At 46.4% G+C, this 24,524-nt stretch overlaps 1 protein-coding gene across 2 annotated transcripts in view; it reads left to right on the forward strand.

Moving 5' to 3' along the window:
- The window catches only part of Alpk2 (alpha kinase 2), a 128,319-nt gene that overhangs the window by 66,900 nt on the left and 36,895 nt on the right, over positions 1-24,524 (forward strand). For both annotated transcript variants that reach the window (XM_034518393.2, XM_076912551.1), the window contains 2 exons: positions 15,881-19,238; positions 24,212-24,359. In XM_034518393.2, the coding sequence (XP_034374284.1) occupies positions 15,881-19,238; positions 24,212-24,359 (3,506 nt within the window). The remainder of the gene's footprint in view (positions 1-15,880; positions 19,239-24,211; positions 24,360-24,524) is intronic.

Raw genomic sequence — 24,524 nt, forward strand, 5'->3', positions numbered from 1 at the left:
TCTTAAGACAAATGCCTGAAATCAAGGTGTTGGCAGGCTCGGTTCCTTTGGAAGCTCTGAGAACTCCTGCCTCCTTGCTTCTTTTGGTTGCTGGAAGCCCTTGATGCTCTCTAGTTCATGGCTGCATCACCCCATGGTCTGACTCCAGCCTTAGATGACTTTCTTTCTCCTGTAAACCTCTGTGTGCAGATCTCTTTCTTCTTATGACACCAGTCATCGGATTCGGGCACAGCCTACTCCAGCTTGACCTTATCCTCACTTGATTACATCTGCAAGACTGTGTGTTTCCAAATCAGGTCATGCTCAGGGATACTAGGGGTAAGGACTTGAACACATCCTTTTGGGGACTGTGGTTCAGCCCACTCTGTGTCTTCAGTGACCAGTTGTACTTAGACTCTCTTTTATCCGGGCCACTGAAGTAGCTTTCCTTTCCATCATTCTTCTGTATGGAGAGAACAACTGCTAACCATAAGTCTTGACCACCTCCCTAGGTACAATGTGAGTTTCAAGAACAAAGATTTCCCTGGTGATGGTCATTCCCTAGGAGACATGGTTAACACTGACCGTCAGTCAACTTGGCTCTAAAATCACCTAGGAGACACACCTCGGGCACACCTGGGAGGTGTGATTTGATTAGGTTAGCTTCTGATCATGGCTGTGAAGGATTTTCTTGATTAGGTTGAGGTGGAAATACCTCTCTGAAGGGGAGTGGTTTCATCTCCTGGGCTTTGGTCCTGTACTATGTAAAGAAAGGAGGATAGCTAAGTGCAAGCATTCATTGCTGTCTTCTTCCTAACTCTGGATGCAAGCTGACTCGCTGCCTCAAGCACCTGCTTTGACTTCCCCACCACGAGAGGCTGCACCCTTGAACCGTGGGTCAGAACAACCCTTCTTTACTTTAGTTGCTTCTGTTTTGTCTCAGCAACAAGAAAAGTGGCTGATACACTCAGGCAATGCCCAGAGCACACAGGGGTTTCTGCGTGTATCTGTGAGATGAAGGAATTAGTAAACGGAGATGCACAGGCAGGAGATTCATCACCTCACATTTTCTCCATTTTTTCTTCATTTTCTCTGACACACTCGATGCATTTCTTTTTTTTTTTTTTTTTTTCCAGAACTAGGATAAAGTTTTCCCCCACACTGTGTCATTTCTGTCTCGGTGAAGCATTTACTGTACAGTACAGACAGCCAAGTGTTACCTCAGCCAGGATGTTATTCTGCGAACTGCGTGGAGACAGACACCGAGTCTGATTCATCCTTGAAGGGTCTAGACAGATTGGTTGACTTGAACCAAACCCAGCTAAAGAGTCAAGACAGGAACATGAAAAGCCGTGTTCCCACCCCCCTCCAATTGACTGTCGCCACCACATCTGTCAGGCCGGGGGGAGGGTAAGAGTTGGGGTAGGAGGTGAAATTGCAAATTCTGTAAGTTCCCCTTTCTGCTGATGTTTGAAAATTTATCTTTCTGAGTCAGCACAGGTATTTTGATACTGTCTTGAGATTTGGGGCTTTTTTTTTTTTTTTTTTTTTTTTTTTTTTAAGGGATGGTTTAAAAACAAGTGTTTTCACATCTCTCATTAAATAGATGGGGATGGACAGGAAAATAACCACCATCTTAGAGCTAATCAGAGAACAAATTTAAGAAGCTCTCCGTCTACCTGGGCAGCCATGGAGCGTTCAGCACAGCACTAGTGGCTCTTTATGCAAACCTGGGAAGTGTCTGGTTCTGATTGCATAGTGCAAGGCTATGCCTGGCAAAGATGGTGACAAGGGTGATCAGATGGTGACTCCTGGTCTGTTTTATTCTACTTTCAAGACAGGCTCTACTTTCTATAGACACAGGCCTAGCCTCCAGAGGAGAGCAGCCGCTAGAATATCGTTCTGGGATCTTCTCGAATTCACAGCACTGGGTGAGGATGAATAAATGGGCATGGGGTGAGATACAGTTGGGCAGGCTGGCTTCGAAGAGAAGGGTAGTGGGTTGAAGTATCCACTGGAAGCTTATGTCTACCTAGAATCTTAAAAGGACCTGATAATAAGGCCTTTGCAGTTGTGATTAGTCAAGATGAGATCATACTGGTTCAGGGTGAGCCCTTTGTCCTGGAACTGTATTTTATGAATAGCAGGGGACACAGAGAGAATGGAAAAGCACACTGTGAAGACAGAGGCAAGGCTTGGAGCATGTGAAGACAGAGGCAAGGCTTGGAGCATGTGAAGACAGTGGCAAGGCTTGGAGCAATGAAACTTCAAGGCAGAAATCTGAAAGACTGTGGGGGCCATAGAGGCCAGAAGAGCAAGGAGAACCTTTACTTAATACTTTCAGAGGGAGCACTGGGGACTCTAGGCTTCTAGACTTGGTCTCTAGAAGAGAGAGAATAAATGTCTGGTGCTTAGAGTCCCATGCTGTAGTCCCTTGTTACTGCAGCTTTAGAAGACATAGATAGTTGCTAATGGTGTGAAGAGGTCATGGTTAGATCCCCCACTCCCACCCCCCAGTTTTGCCTCTAGAACCTTCCTCTAATGCAGCAAGGGAGATTAAGGTCACCATGGGAAGAGTCAGAAATGGCAATCGGAGTTTCACAGGGAAAGGATTGATGATGAGGTGATGCTAGAAAAAGCAAAGAGGCAAAAGACAAAAACAAACAAACAAAACAACCTGATTGTTGGCTTTGGCTTAAGAAGGACTTAAGAAGGCTTTTGTTAAGAAGGACAATACTCTCTCCAGCTGAGCTAGCTTGCTTGCTTGCTTGCTTTCTTCCTCCCTTCTTCCCTTCCTCCCTCCCTCCCTTCTTCCTTTCCTCCCTCCCTCCCTCCCTCCCTTCCTCCTTCCCTCCCTCCCTCCCTCCCTCCCTTCCTCCCTCCCTCCCTTCCTCCCTTCCTCCCTTCCTCCCTTCCTCCCTTCCTTCCATTCATTCTTTTTTGGGAGGAGCTCAGAAGGTCTTACCTCCTAGGAAGTGACAGGGTTGAAAGATCTGACTAGGTGGTGATCCTCACCTTGAATGTGCTAAGAGGAAGAAGTGGACAGAGTCCAGGTCAGGTGGGCTCTGGGGTGCTGACTGTATTTTTCTTGGTATCAGACTTGTCAACACAGGTAAGGAAATCTGTGATGCCTGGAGAATTTCCCTTTCTTACTTTTTGAGATGAAGGAGTTAGCCACACATCTACCAAATCTTGGAGGGCAAGTACAGGAAGAGTGTGTAAGAGGGTAGAAGCAGTTCCTTAGGATGTTCAGGGGAGTGATCATTATCAGGCTTAATTAGAGGGAAATTTTGTTATTCTCCAGGCATCCGCCAAATCTCTACATGAGACTGGGGCCCTTGATGGAGACAAGGTTGGTTCCCAAGATAGAATCATGGACTCACATGTATGCATTCCTCTGAGAAATACAGGGTGAGGGCGTTCAAGTTATTACAGGCAAACAACAGTTCACTGCAATTTTGGCTCAAGGCACAAGTGAGTCCTAGGGACTTTTTTTCTTCTTTGTTCCAAAGCATTTCCCCCACCTACCAGATTTCCAGAACCTTCTTTGTGAATCATTATCTGTTTTTCCCTCTACAAAGGGGCAGTTTGTGTGGATAGATTTACCTAAAAGAGACTCTAAATTCTTAGTGTTACTTCCTCTCTGGTCCTCTCTGGGGATGTGTCTTAGAAGTGCTCGAGTAGCATGCACAAGGCCTTGGGTAAATCTCTAACACTGAACAAAACGGACTTGATGGCTCATGCCAGCACTCACAAAGAGGTGGTGGATGAGGAGTTCAGGGTCATCCTTGGCTACTCAGTGAGTGTGAGGCTAGTCTAGTACATATGAACCCTGCCTAAACAATCAAATGTATAAGCGTTTTAACCCTAACTATCTAGCTGCATCTTGCAACTCTGCAAATCCATGCATATCATGACACCAAGTCAGCCACCCTCAGTACCTGGTGCTGCTATGGTGGCATCTTCCGGGTGCTACATGATGGAAGCCTCAGGAGTCCCTAGTGCTTCTCAAGATCAAGAGAGCAACACAGCATGTCCCTGGCTCTCTAATCAAAAGAGAGTGCAAGGCTTCAGGGCTTCAAGGCTCCAGAAAAACCCAAAGCTAAATTAGCAGCCATGAAGAGTTTTGACTCCACAGAAGATACATATTAATCAAACCATGCAACTCAGGGGGGATTTTTCCAAGAGGGAGATCAATGTCTCAACAGGGATTCAACAGAGAGGGAGAGAGACAAACAGAGAGAATTCATGAATGAGCCAGCAGAAAAGCCAAACCTTGTTCCTTCTGTCAGCAAAGAAACCCTGGGCCCAGGTCATGTTCTCCCATGTGGACTCATTCTCCAGCACCTACCCTGTGTCCTGCACCAAGCTCTGTCCTCCTTCCTCAGGGTCTTTGTGGCCTAGGAACTTCCTCTGCTGGATAAAGCTACCTCAAAATCTCCTCAGGCTCATCGTTGCCTGTTCAGGACATACCATGCTGTGACCATCCTACCTGAGGGAATGCAGTGTTTGTCAGAAAACCACACATGAGGACATATGACTCTCTTGTTGACTTAACGAAGGAGACACATGGACTGCATCAAGTTCTGGCCTGCAAGCTCTTCTCGTGTGGCAGGCAACCTATCTAATATTTGTGTTTGTGTTCAGATTTTCCAAGTGCTGAATGCCATCTGTACTGTACACTTTGAAGCCCATGCTGAGTAGGCAAAGCACACCACGCATAGTAACTGTGGCAACTATTTCCTGTTTCTGAAGTTTACAAGAATTTGCTTTGTATGAGGTATTGTCAGGGTAGTACGGTAATAGTCACTACTTCAGTTTTGATTTTGCTCAGACTTTAGAAACCGTAAAGAGGTATTGATTTGGAAACATTCTCCTCGAACTTGAATAAGATTTAGTTTTTCCACTTGTTATCCAGTGTCTTATCAGCAGTGAAGTTTTGGCCTGTGGGAAGTAAACAGTACTATTGGACTCACCCAGGCTAGGTAGCCCGCAGCTAGGATTTGTTCTGAGGCTCTTGTGTGGGCCAAAAAGGTCTGAAGCCCTCTGAAAGAACATGGGGCTGTCTCATTAAAGTCAAAGTTTCTGACAAGCCCTAACTTTCCTGAGCTTTTCAAAGTACTTTGCACCTCCACAAAGAGTAAACCAAACTGGGGTCCTTGGCCATTGGTCTTCTGTTCTGCAACTGTGGTAATTTGTACTGCCTCTGGACTTACAGCCTTTAGGACACAGCAGGGCCAGTATTAAGCCTCTGCCCCAATAGTGTAGGTTAGCAATGAGCTGAGGCTGCAGATGCGTGCGGGAAGGAGAAGCAGAGGTGGGAGGCAGAACTGGAAATCCTGAGGTACATGCCTGGTGCTCACTCCTGTTGTAGCCCTGAGGTACTTCTCTGTGCAGCTCTGGGCTCCAGTTGCCCATCCTTGGATGGGTCTACGTATGGAAACGCACTACATCCCTTGTAGTTGCAAAAGGAGATGAGGGAGGGCTAGAAGCAAAGAAAGCTCTGGTTCGTTTTGTTGTCTGCCTACCAGCAGGGTACAGGGTACCAAAACTGCTGTCACCAAGAGGAAAAATAGACTCAGATCATGTGGATCTTTCCATGTGTCAGCGGGTCCAGGATGAGATGGGGTTCTGAGCTCCAATCCTTTTTCCATTGCCTTTACTCCACTTTCCTACCACCTCTTCATCAAGTCCCAAGCCCTTCCAAACAGAAGAAAGACAGAGCAAACACAGATTCCAGCTACTCGGAGGGGCCGAGGGGAGTTAGCACCATCTTCCTGCATGCTAGCATGTACCTCACCTCAATTGTGCTTTGAGGATTCTCTCTCTTTCTCTCTCTCTCTCTCTCTCTCTCTCTCTCTCTCTCTCTCTCTCTTTGTGTGTGTGTGTGTGTGTGTGTGTGTGTGTGTGACAGAGTTTCGTTTCATAGTACGAGTGTCTGAGAACTCACTCTGTAGACCAGGGTGGCCTTGAACTCACAGCTATCCACCATCCTCTGCCTCCCGAGTGAGTGCCGGCATTAGAGTGTAAGCCACCACCACCCAGCTCCTCTTGTCTTATAGTGAACTCGAGATGCAGCATGATCAAGAAAGAAAGACAATGGTTATTCTTTGCTTTCATTCTCTCATATAAATGCACATGTGTGCATGCATTTCAAGTGTGCATGAGCCCACGGATGTGTGGATGTGTAATCAAGCATAGAGGCCAGAGACTGATGCTGTGTGACCTTCTCAGTCACTCTCTATTTTATTTACCATAATAGAGTTTCTCCCTGAACCCAGACCTCACCAAATTGCATAATGGCTAGCTTGCCCCTGGGATCCCTTATTTCCACTTTCCGAGTTCTGGGATTATAGGGAAGACTCAGTGCTCACTCGGCTTTTATGTGGGTGATGGGGATTTGAACTCTGGGCCTCTCGCTTTCATGAGAACACTGTACTCACCTCTCCAGTCCTGACAGATAGTTTCCTGGCCCATCTTAAATGAGATTGCCACTCAGTAGGGAAAAGTGTACAGATTCCTCTCTGTTTGCCTCTCTGTTGGGAAAAGTGTACATGTCTCCTGACAGTCCACATCCCAAAGCCCTCAACTCCTTCCTTAGGTACCATTTTTATCAGCATCACCTGGATTTAAGGTACTTAGCAGAGAGCCTGCATGTGTTGAGGGCTACACAGGGCTTAGTGACCGGCAGTGCAAGTGGTTCCAACACCACTCACATATCATATAAGAAACACAGTGAACACAGAAAGCTGCTGGCTTGTGCTCCATCCAGTCCCTTATGTCCACACTACATTTATAGGTAAAGACCTTACTATGAAGACATGTCTCGGAAACGCCATCCTCTCCCAACAAGAGACCAGATTGGCATGTCACAAACTCTGTAACTTTCCCAAGAAGCCAAGACAAGAATAGTAAACACCAACTGGCTGCAGCTTTGTCTCTGGAGGAGAGGGTTAAAGAAGAACCATGGAAGGGACAGGAGTGTTTGGGATCTGGTTTCAGGACTGAGGGGTTTTGACAGCATCACATAAGATCGTGGCCTCCACTTCTCTGTGTTCTACTTTAGCATTCAAAGCCTTTGAGTGAAGCCTCTTTCTGGGCAAACAGGCAACACCTAAAAATAAACTCAAGGTCCTGAAACATTCTGGTTTGCCTTTAAGCTTTCTTTGGCTAGGGGCTGGGCTGTCTATTTTCAGTTTTGCAGCCCTAGGTGGTATGGATTTAATCTATCCTATGACAAATGGCCTAATGACACTGAGCCAGTCATGAGGCCACAGTAGCCTGGTTATGGTGGGGGGATTGGTGACAGTCTCGTTTAGTGATTCCTGGAACCGCTGGAGAAATGGATGGTGTGGAGATAGCCCTGGAGGACAGAGTGCTTTTTGGGCCTTGTCCAGTAAGGACAGAACAATAAAAGCACACTAAGAGAAGAATGAAAAAGGAGTTGGAGGAGACCACACGGTAGGACATGCTGGCACTTCACAATGTTGTCTGGGGTAAGCAAGTGCCCGAGGGGCTTGTTCTTCTGGCCCTGTGAGATGTATCTGGCTTTTAGAATGATGATGATCCATCTTCTCATATTTCTCCATTCCTCCTTCCCGACTCTACCTCAAGTTCACCTTGCCTCGGGCCCTTTTGATCCCTTGGCATTTCTTCCAGGTCCTTGAGTTCCCTTCCTGGGAGACACGCCCCCTGCCCTTTGTGACTCTATCCTTCCAGCTAATCTCTACCAGGGGCTGCCCGGAGCCTCTGGGGTACTATGGGGTGAATCTCACATGCCATCTTCATCCCTCAATAAAATATCATCCCCACACCCACGAGCAGGCTTTAGCTGTTAACAGAATAATAGCGACCCGAACCTAAGAAGCCTTGTTTATCACAAGAAGTCCAGGAGCAAAAGGTATTCATGTTACTCTGTCTGGTCCAGAAGCCCCAAGTTCTTTCTTCTTGCCTCACCTGACCATCTTAGCTTTTCCTTCTGGTCACCCAAGGACTGGAAGATGACAGCTGTGGTGATAGGTTTCACTTTTTAATTAAAGAAAGGAGAGGAAGAAACAAGATTCCTACCTAGTTTGTGACTGTTATGGTCTAGATGTGTCCCCCAAAAGTTCATGACTTGGAAAGTTAATCCTCAAATTTATTTGTTGTGGTATTTTGAGGTGAGGCCTTTGGGGAGTAATTTTAATGGGTGACATCTTGGGAAGGTGCATCTGTGGCTTGAAAAGAGATATGCTTGCTGTGTCTTAATAATGTGATGCCCTCTGTCCTATTATGATGCACAAGAAGTCTCTCGTTAGGTTCTGGGGAGATGCTGGTACCACACACTCTTGATCTTTCCAGACTGCAGAACCAGAAGCCAAATGAGCTTCTTCATAAAGGACCAGTCCTAAGTAATTTTTGTAATGGCCATAGATAACAGACTAATGTAATACCTTACACAAGGAAAATACAACCTTTGCAGAAGCCCTTCGGTGAGATTCTCCACAAATCCAGTTAGACAGACTGGCCCCTTGGTCCTGTCTGGCAAGTGTAGACGTCTGGGGCGGGGGTATGGTATATGGCTTCCCTGTCTCCCCCAGTTAAACGTAACAAGAGAGAACAGGATTGTGGGTACTGTGACATTAGTCGGCTGTAGTTACCATAACCCGCCGCTGATCAAGACAGAAGATCCTTACAAGTGCCGAGAAGCATGAAGGACTTTTCTCAGAAGAAATGCATACAGCACTCCAGCACAGCCCTTGCTTTTTGCACTGTAGGGATCGTATCACTAGAGGAGAGTTCAAGGCTCAGTCCCCATGCTGTTCCATCTAGTTTGCCATTAGCATAACTTGCCAAGAGACATTGTCTTTCCCATCCATCTTGTGTCTCTGGTTTATAAGCTATTTGAGAGCAGGGATCTTACCTCACACCTTCCGTTGTTAGGGACTCAAATTAGCATCCCGCCCTTTGCTGGCCTCCAGGACAGTGTCCTTAAATGATGAGGAACATAACCTCGAACATCACGGTGTGGACAGAGAGGCGGCACCTGTCCCATGAGACCCACAGTGGGCTTACTTAGGAGGCAGCATTTGGGTGACACAAACAAGGGGAAATAATGTGTTTGTGAAGAGTTTCCCGTGGAGAGTGCTTTAAGTTTTCAAGTTTATTTCTGCTTTCAAAAAAAAAAAAAGGGGGGGGGGGGGGTGTTGCCGGGCAGTGGTGGCGCATGCCTTTAATCCCAGCACTTGGGAGGCAGAGGCAGGCAGATTTCTGAGTTCGAGGCCAGCCTGGTCTACAGAGTGAGTTCCAGGACAGCCAGGGCTACACAGAGAAACCCTGTCTCGAAAAACTAAAAAAAAAAAAAAAAAAAAAAAAAGAAAAGAAAAAGGAAAAGAAAAAAAAAGAAACAGCTAACAAGAGTCCACTCTCCTCCCCGTGGAGAGGAAGACAAATCTGGCCATGTTTCATGCAAGAAGAACCATTGTGTATAAGTGTCTCAGAACTCAGAGACTCGGGTTTATATTAAGGGAAATATCCAGCCTCTGGTATGGTTCAGCTTGCTCTAACTCTGTAATAAGGAAATCTGGGTTTATCCAGGCATGGTGCACACACGTGTAATCTCAACTCTTGGGAGGGAGCTTTGGGAGTTTAAGGCCCTCTTCAGCAATATAGCAAGTCCAACGTCAGCCTGGGTGTGAGAGACTCTGTATCAAAGCAGGAAAGCAAAAGAAAAGAGTGAAGAAGAGGGAGAAGGGGAAGGGAGGAGAAGGGAGGAGAGAGGAGAGGAGAAAGGAAACTGTGTTGGAGACTGAAGGTGAAGCGTGAGAGAGCCTCTGGATTTGACCGCTATCACTGGAGAAAAAACAGAGTTGGGTTCGAGAGGGCTCAGTATCCAGATACACATGGCTTTAGAGCAGGGCTATACACTTGACTCTGGAACCCAGGGGAGCTTCCTGACCCCTGAACATTGCTGAGCTCACGTGTCCGTCCGAGTACCTCTCAGCTCTGAACGGATTCTTCTTTATATGGTCCATGGTGGTGAAAGTCCATCTGCCTCCTTTTAAGTGAGCACAGAGTTAGGCTTTCTCGGCAGAGCTGAAGCAGTCGAGGAAGGAGGGCATGCTTGCCATTCTATGAGAGGTTAGAGATGATGTGGGTGGGTATGTGGCCATCATAGATAGTCTGTCTAGCTGTGAATATGTGTCCAGTACCTGGTCCATCCACAACTGTGATTAGCCTTCTGATGACCTTCCCCCAGCCTGCTTTGTTTGGGAGTTGGGGCCTTAAATGGTTCATCCAAAAGGCCTCATGTTTGTGATGACACATGGTGATACAATGTCCCTAGGGCTCATAAACAGTTATGTGTATATGTATTGATGTATATGTATTGATGTATATGTATTGATATATATGTATTGATGTATATGTAGCCTATATGTATAGGCTAGTGTACACAGGGAGACTGACCCTTTTGAAGATTCCCCACCTGCCACACATGGCTCTGCCCAGTCTGAGGCCTCAGTCTCCACCCTCACCAGTGCTCGGACTTCAGCGCATCCCTGCACATGACCCCTGGTCCCTGCCTGAACTTGGAAGGACATTTTGTTTGTTGGCCAGCCATTCCATTGCAGCTCTGGCCTGACTAATCCAATGAACTTCTGTGTTATCTGACGGCCTGATCATCTTCACCTGGTCCTGAATCCCATCCAGGTTTGCCCTCTATCACTTCCTTCATGCTGGGACACCAGAAAGTTTCCTTCCATCTCACAGTGGTCTTCCATCCTAGCTAAGAACCCTTTATACCACACTTCCCCTCCAGGGCCTGCTGTATGGCTCTCTCTCTCCTGCTGGGAGTCAGGCTGTTCACCCACCAGCTGAAAGAGGCAGTAGCATCTCTACTTCTTTGGACCAAGTGAGGAGGCCTTCGTAAGTCCCAGAGCTCTATTCATCAGGGCTGTTCCATTTCCTCTCTGCTTCAGCTGCTCTTCTTTTTTTCTCAGTCAGAACAAGGGAAACTGATGTCAGTGCCTTCTGGGTATTGGGCAACCTGCCATGTACTGACAGGATGATGCTGACGTGCATGTGGTTAGCCTTAGAGGAGGAGACAGTGGGTCAGAGTGGCTACAGTGGTTACCTGGGGTTCTGTGTAGCATAGTGGGTTAAGCTAGGGCTAACTCGGGTTGCCAGGCATCTTGTCTACATGACACAGTGATGATGAACTTCTTCCTACAGCCGTAAACATTCTTCATTTTCACCCAAATGAGAACAAGTTTACTACATGACAACTCTCCCTCCCTACCCACCCCAGAGTGTCACTCGATAATGGTGCAGCCAGCAGCAGCAGATATCCATTTGCTGGTCCTCTTCCCATCATGACACAACTAGGAAAGGTCTGACCAACTGGGAGGCATGAGCCTCTGATCTTCCTCTTGGAGAACTGGCCTCTGAATGAGATGGGCCCATCTTTTTCTCTGAGCTGATACTGTAAACCTTCAAAGACATTGGGAGTGAGATGTTCAGGTTCCACTCTGAGGGACTGGAGAGATGGCTCAGGGGTTAAAAGCACTGGCTGCTGCTCTTCCAGAGGACTTTGTGTTCAATTCCCAGCACCCTGATGGCAGTCTACAGCTGTCTGTAACTCCAGTTCCAGGGGATCTGACACCTTCATACAGACATACATGCAGATTAAAACACCAATGCACATAACATTTAAAAAACATGTATTTTATATAATATAATATTTAATAAAATAATTATATTAGACTAATATAAATATATATTTATATATAATAGGCATATTATATATGTGTATAAATATATAATGTATATATTCCAATCTGAGAAGAACCTTGTGAGTTCCCGCCTCCTTCACAGCAGGGATGACGGGTCTGCATCGCCAGGCGCAGCTCAAGATGCCCATGGCTCTGTCAAGATGCTCGTCGTAAGAGGGGAGAAGTCCTTACAGGACCGCACATCAGATTGCATCATAGAGTTTGCTGCCTGGAGTTAGCTTCCAAAGTCCAGAAATGTTATGTGTCCACTAAGGTTTTCTAGATTCTTAAAACATCTGGGTTCAGTAGGTGCCCAGTGCATGCTCCTCAAATGATGAACTTACACAAAGTCTTGCCTTATGTCACTGTACGTGGTGCTTTGCTAGAGTGGGGGTGTTAAAGTAAGATTTTAAAAAGATTAAAATAAACTTATCTATTTACTTATTTATTTTCACATGTGTGTGAACCATGTGTGTACGGATACTTGCAGAAGCCAGAAGAAGGTGTTAGATCCCCTGGAACTAGAGTTACAGGTGACTGTGACCCACGTGATATCGGTGGTGGGAATTGAACCGGGGTCCTCTACAAGAGCAGCGAGCACTCTTAGCTGGTTGCCATCTCCCCAGCCCTAAGATTTATTTTTGTTTATGTACATATGTTTATTCAAGCCTGTGTACTGTGTGTGTGTGTGTATATGATGTATGTATGCCTAATGTGTGTAAGTGTGTGTATGTGTGTGTGAGATATATGTATGCCCTATGTGTGTGTATGTGATGTATGTCTGCTCTATGTGTGTGAGTACCTGCGGAGGTCAGAAGAGGGTGTCAGATACCTTGGAGCTGGAGTTATGGTCCATCGTGAACCATCTGACATGGGAGCTGGGAACTGAGCTTGGAGTCCTCTGGAAGTGCCTGAACCACTCAACTGTATTCAGCCCCATTGGGGTTTTATTTTAAAAGCAGGACAGAGAAGGAATGAGTAAGTTGCCATAGGATGAACTACTTAACATCAAAGTGTGCTATAACACAGGTTGTGATCAGAACCATGTGAACAGGAACATCTCTGTCCCACTCTCTAAGACACCAGTTTGTTCATGCAGTTCTGGGGATTGAACCCCCGGTCTCACCACACTATATCCAGGCTATCTTTTACCCTTTGTTTTGAGTAGAGCTAACTAAGTTGCCCAGGCCTTAACCTCACCATGTAGCCCAGGCTGGTGTTGAGCTTCTGATCTTCCTGTCTCGGTCTCCATTGTAGCTTGGATCACAGGCCTGCTCCAGCAGGTCAGCTCCATATGTTAGTTTCATTTTAGAGTAAGCCCATTGCTCTGTGGATGTAGTAGTCATGAAGATGGGGGCAGGAATAAATAATCCATCTAAATGGAGACCTTTGGAAGAAATGGCAGGGTGTCCCGCAACGAGTTCTTCACACGGCAGCTACTTCTAGAATGCTCCTTGGTGCTAATGATACTGTGATGATAGCAAGACTTTAACATAAAGGACTGGTGTTGGGTGGAGCATGGGTGGGGTGTGGACATGGCCCATGGGTGGGGGGGCGTGGGTCAGGGACATGGAGGAAGATGGATCAGGAGATGTGGGTGAGAAAGGACATGAGTTGGGGAGATACGTGTGGGAAGAGACATGGGTGGGTGAGCACATGGGGTCATGGGAGTTCAGGCAGAATAGAGCCCTGGGAGTGAAAGTGTGGAATTTTCATTGGGCAGTCTCTAAAATTCTCATTCATGGCCAGAACCGGCCATATTTTCTATGCTTAATAACTTGGTAGTTTCCACTACAGCTCATTATGAAAATCTGAATCAAAGGGGCATATGAAAAGAATACTCTCTACATATTTTTGGATACTCAGGCTTGGGGAGGAAACCATCCCAGCGGGGTTGGGAGACCAAGATTGCTCATAGCTATTTCACAAGTATTTCATCTGTTGTGAAACTTTTGCACACGTTAGAAAGGCCTTGTTCCTTGCTTCCTCCAAGTTATTTTTGTTGTTTTCAATTTTCTATCTTAATATGATGTTTTTTTTTTTTTAATAAAAGGATTTAGAAAAAAAAGAATAAATATATCCTTCAGTGTATTCTACCTACCAGTGTGGATTGTCACAACTGGTAGATGCAGGAATAGCTTTCTTTTGAGAAACATCAGTATTTGAGCAAATGATGCCTGTGGTTAGAGCCTCCTGGCCTGCCTTTCTCCCTCTCGGTGATAGCCTAGCGTGTGGCTCAATCTGGCCTCAAAATGTAGTTAGAAGTCGCCTTTAAAATAAGGCTGTCCCTACATTCAAAGCAAAGCTCTTGCAAAATTAGAGGTTTTGTACGGGACCTCCAGTGACAGCACGCTCAGCTGGAACAGGCTTCATTTACTCCCTCCCTTCCATCAAATATTTATCGAATGCTTACCGTGTGCTTATTACTATACTATACCTTGAACACACATAAAATGGGCACTCTCTAAAGACAAGCCCTTGCCTGTCACATCTCCCTCACCTGGAACACTTCTTAGTATGTTGGAGGAGCTCAATGACTAATGCTTGAATCAGTAAATTGTCTTTGTCCATGTGGAGTTCATATTACATTTCTTTGTATTTAGTTTGTACTTTTATGCCAATGAAACCCAAGTTCAGTGGACATGAGAGACACTTAAAAGAAGATGACAAAGAAATGACTGGTGGGCAGCAAGTATCCTGGGAGCATATGAAAGTGTCGTAGGTGACTTTGGTCCTATTTCCTGCTGGCAGTAGATTCGGGAATCAACCCTGAGGTAGAAGATCTATTCAAATACAGAATTTGTGGAGATAAGCCTCTGGGCCAGAGCTTTCCATGGGAATATGCAGCTCAGGTCCATCTTGTTATAGGCTAGAAGAGTGACAGCAACCTCCTTAGCTCTCTGTCCCCTGCACACTGGAGTAGGGCTCTAGGGAAGAGAGTCCTGGGGTCAGAGATGCAGAGATGACATGGCTTATCAAAGAATTACCTCTGCTCTTCTTGGCTGAACATGGTTTTGTTTCACTTTGAAACAGCTGTTGGCTAAAAGTTTCAAGAGACAAGAAGACAGTCAAGGAGTCTTCTTTCTCCTTAAATACTACCCAACATCACCCAGTATTCAGTGCTGAGGTGGGCTCAGTTTGCAGACCGTAGGATTTTTCCCTCCCTCCCTCCCCTTCCCTCCTTTCTTCCCTCCCCTTTCTTTCCTTTTCCTTCTTTTCCTCCAAACAGCATAATCATCTCCTGCTTCTTGGGAAGGTGGCTTCTGGCCCTAGCGTCTCATTGAAAAAGCCAGAATTTTTATCTGTTCTGAGTCAGAAATGACTGGCAGTGCTGTTGGCCGGTCCAAGTTCTCTTACTCCGTTGGAGACAGGCTTGAGAGGCTGGCCTATCTCTGCTCTTTTCCAGTTTTGTTTTCTGAAGTTCTGGAAGGAAAGAAGGGCTTCTACACTTAAAGTATTTAGAAGGAGAACATTTTTTCTCACTTTCTTGTGTGTGTGTGTGTGTGTGCATTTTGTTTATTTGAAATCTCACTATCTTGCCCGGGTTGGTTTTGAACTCGGGCAAGCCTTCCTTGACCCCCTGAGTGCTAGCATAACAGTCATGCAATGTACCACCATGTCTGACTCTCTCTTTCTCTCTGCCTTTTACTGATATTATTAACCAGTAGGCTATAATATTTGGAGGACAAAGGTTGTCCTTTGCCACTTTGTATACAACATTGAATTCATTTGTCATGACAACGTAACAGTCAGCTGTCCGAAGGTCTTGCTGGGACCGATTTGTTCAGAAACAAGTTTACCGTTCGATTTGTTTCCATCTCTTTTCCTTGGAGAGAGGAGGGAAAATCATTAAATACAGGAGGATTGCCAGGAGGCTTTTTGCATATAATGATGAGATTAGTCAGAGTCCCCTGGAACACAGAGTGATTTAAATTCACAGTTCGCCAGGAAGTCTCTAATAGCCAGAGTGAGTTTGGGGATTCATGTTCAGATTTCAGTCACTTCAGCTATGGTCCTTGTCCCTTATTAAAATTGTCAAGGAAAATTGTCAAGGATTAACACCCTTGGGGCTGCAGAGAAGTTCTCTTGTGGCTGTCCCAGGAACTATTCTATTCATATCACTTTTTTTTCTTTCTTTTTTTTTCTTCTAGATGCAAATTCAGGAAACCATTGGGGAGAGCAGTGATGTCGACCAGATGCTGGCCTTTTCTGTTTCTGCTGAGGAGGAGTCTACGTTCAACCGGCCCACAACACATTTTGTCTCCAACTTGAGTGACATCAACAGGGAAAATTCATCACTGGCCCAATACCTGGGGCTGGAAAGCTGTCCTCAAAGCCCCCAGCAGGAAGCCAGATCAAACAGAGAAGGTGACATGCCTGGTGCTCTCTGGACAGAAGAATCAGCACATGAACTGAGTCCCCTAGAAGATGATGAGGAAGAAGTACCCCAGGCTCCAGCCTCAGTGGCTCTCCCTCAGGGTGATGGTATCCACTTCAGGGAGCCAGAAGCTCTCTCTGATGCTTTCTCCCGGCCCACTGCTCCCTCCCTCCCCTTGGAGAATGTGGGCAGTGGGTCAAGGGGCAGAGAAGCTGCATGTGTGATGGGGTGTTTTGAAGCTGGTGACCAAGAAACATGTTATGCTACCATGGATCTCCTCGTTGGAGCACCAGTTGATAAATATTTCCCTCAAGAAATTTGCCCCGAGGACTTGGAGCTGACAGAAGGTCAAAGCGAAGTATGTGATTTATGTTCTCCTGACAAGATACTGGCTGTTCTACAAACACAAGGCTCTGAGTCTTCACTGTCGACACACAAGCTCAGCAAGGATGGGAAGTCAGCCGACAGCCCTCTTTTTAACAGTACCTTCACCTGGACCACGTCACAGGAGGCCAGTGAAGATGCTATGGGAGAGACACCAGCTGATGTGGGGAATTCCATCATCTTCTCTTCCGCACTACCCTACAATGAAAGAGGGTTTGGGGAGACACAGCCCCTTTGTTCTGAGAATATCTCCTGTGTAAAGGATAATGAAGGGGGCTGTGGAAGTTCCAATCTCAGCGTCCCGATTGACATAGACACACTTGCCAGTTACAGTTCTGCCAGAGAGTGCTCAGAAGAGCAGTCAACGGAGTCAACTGCTAACGTCGACTGTTATCTGGTGACCAGGGAGACTGAGGGCATATTAACCGATACCACTGAAGTCCATGAAATCAAATGCCACACCGTTTCTTTTCCCCAGGACAATGACTTTGATGGTGGTGCTGACCAGGTCTCCTGTGAGGCACAAGATGAAGATTCCCAATCTCTTCCCAACGACGCACAGTCAGGTCGTACGTTAAGTAGCTCCACAGGTGAAGCAACTGGGGAGACTCTTGTCCCAGCATCCAGTAATGCAGAAGCTCACGGCTACTTCTCACTGCCTGAGGGACAGGGTTTGTGTAGCAGGTCTCTTCAGATTGATAATCAGCCTGGGTGTAAGAGCCAGACTGTGGAGGGAGCCCACAGCAGAGGCCTTGAAGAGGACTTCCAAGAAAAGGGAAGTGGAATGAAGCAATGCATCCGGCCACAGAGCACATCCCACCGGGGCTCTCTTTCTGCAAATGATTTCCAAGAAATTTTGCCCTCCATACCTGCCACGCAACAGGAGGCCAATGTGGAACCCTTGGAGCACTCCCTAGCAGGTTCCGGGGAAGAAATTGAGTGTAGCTCGGACCAGAGGACCAGTGTCTCAGTGTTGGCTGAGAAGACTGTGGGAGAAGACAGTCATTTGGTAAGCAGTGTCCCATCTCTCCCTGACACCCTCCTTGGAGAGAAAGATGACGTCGGACTAGCAAGTTGGGCTGTGGGCAGCAAAGTGAAGATCATAACTCTAGAAGCTCCTGTCTTTGAAATCTGGCCACAAGAACTAGTGACGCATTCTGGGTACAAGGAGGCAGAAGTTGGTCTCACGGTGCCTGGTAGGAGCTGGGCTCTGTCTGACATCCTCAGAGCAGGTGCCACCAGGCCTGAGCCAGGCCCCTTGGAAGTAGCAGCGTGGGTTCCCAGCTCCCAAGCTGATGCGCTCATGGCCCTCGGAGCTAACAGGGACACCTGTGTAGGTACAGCACCAGACAGACAAGCATACTACAACAGTCTGTCTTCCCAGTGTCTGGGCCAACCCCGACTCCTGGAGTCATCTGTAGACCCTGTTGAGGAAAAGGAGTTAGATGTCACGGACTCTCTGTTAGAGATTTCCAAAACTGGAGAGACAGAACTGGCTGAGACAGTGAATGGGGGACAGGAGGAAGCCCAGCAGAAGCTGTGTCACCCCGTCTTTGTTAACCAGTCTGTGAACTTCCCTAGGATCCTAGAATCTTCTGTGGACCCCATTGATGACAGGGGTGAGACAGAGGGTGTCTGGTCTGAGAAGCCAGAGCCCTCTGACTCCAACATAGAAGGAAATGGACCCACTGTTGGAGACACGTGTCAGAGGGTAGACATCCAACCTGCTAAGCTACAGGTTCCACATCCCCAGGACAGTGGGGGAATCATTCCAAACAAAAACACAACCCACCAAAATCATGTAGATCGAGAGGGAGCAGATGCCAAAGCCAGTCAGCCTAATGGAGCAAAAGCAGAAGCAAAAGCTGCCATTTGGCAAGCCCAGGGTCCTGGTGAAGAGAGACAAAGATTTCCAAACATATGCGACATGAACCAAACACAAGATGGTGGTGACAGAAGCCTGGGAGAAGCTGGGCACAGGGGAAAGGATGAGACTGAGGTAATTTCTCCCATGTCTCCTCTTTCTAGCTGTCTCACAGGAATGACGCATACATCTGTCAAGGCTGATACCAACAACTCCACAGGCCACAATTATGGTGGACCTGAGCCCAGAACTCATCACAGTGTAATTCCTATGAGGAAGGAAAAGGGAACTATCAAGAACAAGTGTGGGAAACATGTGCCCTCTTCAAATGATCTCACAGACGCACCTTGTACTTCGCCTCCCAAAGGAAATGTCACATGCTTGTCAATAAGCCATGACATGGAGGAACTGAAATTAGAGGAACTTCAAGTTGCGGAAACCAAACCCCTAAACTCATCTGACTCCCCAACAATGACCCTGGCTCTCATTTCAGGAGAATGTGAGTCAGAGAAAGACCCCGAAGGCTTGTTACTTAGGGACCCGTGTCAAAAGGGCTCCACCTTGGATAGTGGGGAAAAGTCAAGAGAGGAACGGCAGAGACCTGTGGTGGACCAGATCAGCAGGGCGCCTGGGGCCCAATCATCAATAGCTGGGTCAGAGGAGGGAAAGAAGAAGCAAGAGGCTTCAGGGAGTGGACACTTGGCTGCAGGGATAAAGAAGAAGATTCTCTCCAGGGTAGCAGCCCTGAGACTGAAGCTGGAGGAAAAAGAAAATATGAGGAAGAACTCCGTTCTGAAGAAGACACCTAAGTTTGAAAGGTCCTTGTCCCGCACTGATGAGAAAAGAGACCCCAAAAGGGCCCCTTGCAAAGCTGAAGGGAAAGGTGAGCCTCTGCTGCGTTTAGCATTGTCGAAGGGCTAGGCACTCCTGTTTCCCTTTGAGTCTGTGTCAGTTCAGGTGAGCATCAGGTGGTTGTGGATGCCACAACTGTGACCAAGCGTTCCATGGTTCTCAAACTTGAGCAGGCTCAGCTCACTCACCGGTAAGCTAGTTCAAATGCAGGTTTCTGCTCACCACAGGAGTTTCTGATGGAGGGGGCAGGGCATCCTCAATAATCTATCCTTGTACCCAGTTCCCATGTGCCTTGGCAGGATACACACACCTGAGAAGCCCTCATCACAGGTGCTTACTGGTGTTTGATGGAGGGGGTATGGCAAAGATGCCTTTCAGTTTAATTACTGTCTTTTAAAAGACAATCTTCTCTAACAGATGAGCAGGGTCACTGATGTAGCTAATCTGGAAAACTAAACTGACCACACACAGAGCAGGGCTCATCACAAAATATTTCGGCACAGTTTGAGATGTTCTTTAATTGTTGATTTGCCTCCCTTCATTAAGCGTGCCCTAAGGGATCCTTGGTTTTACTTTCAGTTTTAAGTGTGCAAAATCTCTTCCCAGTACACAAACCTACCCAGGTTTTCATTTCTTTTAAGCCTCAAAGACTTTGTCATTGTTCCTTCATTGTTTCTCCATTCTTAACCCAAGCACCTGATCTGGAGGCTGCGGTTTCCTCTGTGTAGCCATTAACCCTCATTACAGAAAGGGTTAAAGACAAATTGTCATCCGCCAGAGTATGGATATATCAAGATTTTAGTGCATACATTTTATCATTTAGAGACAGGATCTGTGTATCCCTTCATATATATGTGTGTGTGTGTATATATATATATGTATATATATAATATATTTATCCATATACACACATATTTATCCATTTATATGGTGCATGGAATGGAACTGAGGATTTAATGCCTGCCAGGCATGAATTCTGTTGACTAAACTCTGTCCTTAGCCCCTTGTCCATAGGCTAATTTAAACATATTTAAAGAGAATGAAGCAATGTGTTAAAGGGTCTCAGAAGTGGGTTCAGAGTCAGGTGTAGTGCACACCTGTAATCCTAGCCCCTGAGAGGCTAAGACAGAGGGATGATGAGTTTGAGGTAAGCTTGAATATATAGTGAATTGAAGGCTAGCCTGGACTACATAGTGAGACTGCGTCAAAACAGCAGCAAAATGTTTCAGTCCAGAAAGAGATAATACGCTGGGTGTTCTTGTCCATAATTTTTCAAGTCACACTTGGGAAAAGCATAGTTCTGAGTGCTGCTGCTGTGGAAGAGTTCGGACCAAGCTCAGTGCCACTTCCCCAAGTACAAAGGCTGCAGAGAAAGAGAGAGAGAGAGAGAGAGAGAGAGAGAGAGAGAGAGAGAGAGAGAGAGAGAGAGGTGGGGTGCACTCTGGATGGTTTGCAGGTGGTGCTAGCAAAGCAGGTACCTGGGGCTCTCGGCTGTGTTCTGAGAAAGCCTCCTCTGAGGCCTTCAGGTGGCAAACGAATGCTTTTCCAAGCCAAAGCAGCTCAGTGAAGCATACAGGACTGTTTCCAGGGCCCATGCTTCCAGGGCCCAAGACCTTGAAGGCCATTGAGAGGCAGATTCAGTGTTAAGATTTCCCACAGGTGCTTGCTGTGTGACTTTTCCTAGGGACACCAGAATAAACATGTATTCATCCCAGATACTGCATCAGTGACACACCAAAGGCATGATTTGACTCAAGTCTGGTGATCCAACGAGTTGATTGGAATGACAAGACAAGGAACAAGAGGGTTACTCACAAGCACACGGATGTCTCAAAGCTCATGAAAGCTGACTCCTGGGAGGTCCGGGCATTGACTTGCAACTTCCTCAACAACTGTTGCTGCTTATATAACCTTCAGATGGGGCCCTGAGACTCTCAAAGGTTCTAGAAGCTTCCCAGACTTGAGTTTACCTTAAATTTTATTGACTTCAATTCAGAAAAGATAGCAACACAACAGAGTTTGTGCTGTTGTATGAGGAACTGCATTTCACCTGTAGATCGGAGGTGCTAACAACAGGAGTCACCCAGCAGAGGGATGAAGAACTTAGTCCAAACACCAGGTCACTGATACCACAGGGTTGATGTCAATTTAGCATTAGAAGGAAGAGTGTGGTTCTTATCTGCTCTCTGAAGAATGTGATCTTTACACATTCTTCATGTGTGTGTGGAGCTATCGGGTCTAAAGGACCAGAGACCCTCACCTGACCTCCTCTGGAGTCCTCAGTTTGGAGGAAGTTTCAAGAAGATTTGCTCATGTCTGAGTAGGGCTTTGCATGGTTGTCCTTTCTCAGCTAGGAAGAGGTTAGCAGTAGGCCAGCCCCTCTCCTCTTGAGCGGCAATTTCCTTTGAAGAGAAGGAGACAGAAACACCGACTCTCACTGGTTTAAGCTCACCGCTCCTTGCCCTACCTTCAAACCAGCCCCAGGCCCTTACCTGGTTTGGCTGACCACCTGACCGTTGGTTTACTAAAGGAGCCGTTGTTTTTATAGGTCGACCCCAACTATTTGCGATAATTAGTGTGTGTTTCCTTAGTAAGCACCTGCTGTATGCACTAATGAGCCAACACAGAGGTGAGGATCAGTGACCTGGAAAATGATTTGCTATTATGGGATGTCTGCGCTCATAAGCTCTGCCCTGGACAAGCACCTGCCTCTTCCTTTGAACCAGTTATTTCTGAGGAACATGTATGAGCTTCTATCAGTGACTGACATCTTTAAGACTCTTACTTCGCCAGTGAGCACTCAGAAGGTCTTTGTTTTGCTCTGTAGCTTTCCCTCTTTCGAGTTTACTGCTGTTTACCATGACCACTAGGAAAATACAACATAGAAGTGCTCACTCTGCGCAGGGGTGGCCTTCGTAAGACTCCGGTCCTCCTCTCTAGAACGGGTTGGGTCACATGATGCCAGGTGCCGCTTTGACTGTGTGGACCCAGCAGCCTGGTGCTCTCCTTGCAAGCAGCCCAGATTTAATGCTCTCCTCCTGTATCAGGGCAGGATAGGTATCAAGAGAATGGGCTCAGGTGACCCTGGGAGAGATGAAACTGACGCTGAGTGGGCTTTCTTTGGCTTCCGAAGCTTAGCACAATGGAAGCTTCCTGTGTCACAGGAGACTCTAAAAATTACATTTATTTATTTATTTATTTATATTTATTTTATTTGTGTGTGTGTGTGTGTGTGTGTGTGTGTGTGTGTGTGTATGCGTGTGTGTAGACAGCTTGCAGGAGTCAGTTCTCATGTTTCACCAGGTGGGTCTCAGGGATTGAACTCAGGTCTCAGGCTTGGCAGCAAGTGACTTTACCCAGCAAGCTGGGGTTCTGTGGCAGAGGATTTTTTTTTTTTTTAAATCTTTCCTCAATCAGGCTGGGCAGCAGATAAACCCAGTGGCACTCCCATGCCTTTGCTCATAAGCTGCATCTCTACTTGTCTGCCACATGAATGGGGTCTTGGCTGACTGCACGTTTCCCAGAATCCATCATTCAGCTCTGCAGCTGCTTTACGCTCTCCTCGTTACCCCACGATGTGATTGGCTCCCATAATATTGACAGAAATCTCTTCGAGGCTCTGGTTGAGGGATTTGTGACTCAACCATTCCATTGCCACTTCCTGGAGCCCAAGTCTGATTTTATATTTTATTCTGCTATCTTATCCGTGGAGTCAAAGAAAAATTGGAAAACCATTAACACAACACATTCAGTGTAGCGAAGTGTGAGGCATCTGAGTAAATAAAGCCTTGAGTTGGTACTTCTGGCTTGCCTGTGGACTAGACAGCAATCTATGATAATGTGTTCTTTTGTGTTACCACCTGGGCTGTAATAAACTGACATAATAAATATTTCCCATAATGCCAAGCCTGATGAACTGTTCTCTTGGCTGGGTCCCCTCTGGCCTCCTATTGTGCTAATGCCTATACTGCCACCTGGTGGCCTTTCTGGCCAATTACACATTTGCTCATAAGGCCGTGTCTCTGGTTAAACTCAGACCGACCCATGGGAGTAATTTCCTCACCATTTGGGTTTTGTTCATATTCATGTCACTCTTGTCAGTGAGATGGATGCAAGACATGTCACTCCAGTCCACTAGACCATCTACACAAAAAAAAGTGCACTGTGTGTGTGTGTGTGTGTGTGTGTGAGAGAGAGAGAGAGAGAGAGAGAGAACTTTATTTAACAAATAATTCATTTGAATACATTTGGAGAACTTAACCTCAGTTACCTGAACAATTCAGGTCCTACAGCTCTTATTTTGATCAGGTGATTCTATAACAGCGTCTTATTTGACCCAAATCCTATGGACTAGGCCTCTATAGTTGCTAAAACTTTCTTCTTTTAAAGAACAAAAATTTGGGGAGAGAGAGAGCGAGAGAGCGAGAGAGCGAGAGAGCGAGAGAGCGAGAGAGCGAGAGAGCGAGAGAGCGAGAGAGCGAGAGAGCGAGAGAGCGAGAGAGCGAGAGAGCGAGAGAGCGAGAGAGAGAGAGAGAGAGAGAGAGCTCAGTGATTTAGAGCACTTGCTGCTCTTGCCAAGTACCCAGGTTCAATTCTCAGCACCCACGTGGAGGCTCACAACCACCCGCAGCTCCAGTTCCAAAGCATTTGATTGCCAGTTCTGACCTCTGCAGACACCAGGCACAACCATGGTGCACATACATAAATCTAGATAAAAAAATCAAAAATGGCTTGAGTTCTATTTTGCCATGAGCATTATAGACCGTTAGAATTTACACAATGAAAAACAAGCGATTATTATTATTATTATTATTATTATTATTATTATTATTAGTGTTCATTTCCTTTCCCACTATTATATTTGAGCCAGCTGCATCTCCTCTCGGGCTATTTTGTTGCTTCATTCATGAGTTAGGAGCGTTAGGAGCAGTCTCTCAGGACTACTTCAGATCAGTGACTGAGATGACATTTTGCCTGCACTATAACCTGCCTATCTGTCTCTAGCTCCAGTGCTGCTGAAGAAGATCCAGGCCGAGATGGCTCCCAAGCACTCTGGGAATATAAAGTTGAGCTGCCAGTTTTCAGAAATTCATGAAGACTCCACCGTTTGCTGGACGAAAGATTCAAAGTCGATAGCCCAGGTCAAGAAAAGGTGGGATGCTCCTCCTCTGCCAACTTTTCCCGGTTATTGTTTGTTTGCTTCTTAGTGTGGTTGTCAAAGAAAATAATAAATAGGAAGAAATGAGAAGCGAGTAGAAGCAGGGATCCCATATCCAGTGTCTGTTAAGGTTTGGCTATGAAGTGCCTGCCCTCCCCG

This window comes from Arvicanthis niloticus, chromosome 14, assembly GCF_011762505.2.
Source record: "Arvicanthis niloticus isolate mArvNil1 chromosome 14, mArvNil1.pat.X, whole genome shotgun sequence".
NCBI classification, from domain to species: Eukaryota; Metazoa; Chordata; class Mammalia; order Rodentia; family Muridae; genus Arvicanthis; species Arvicanthis niloticus.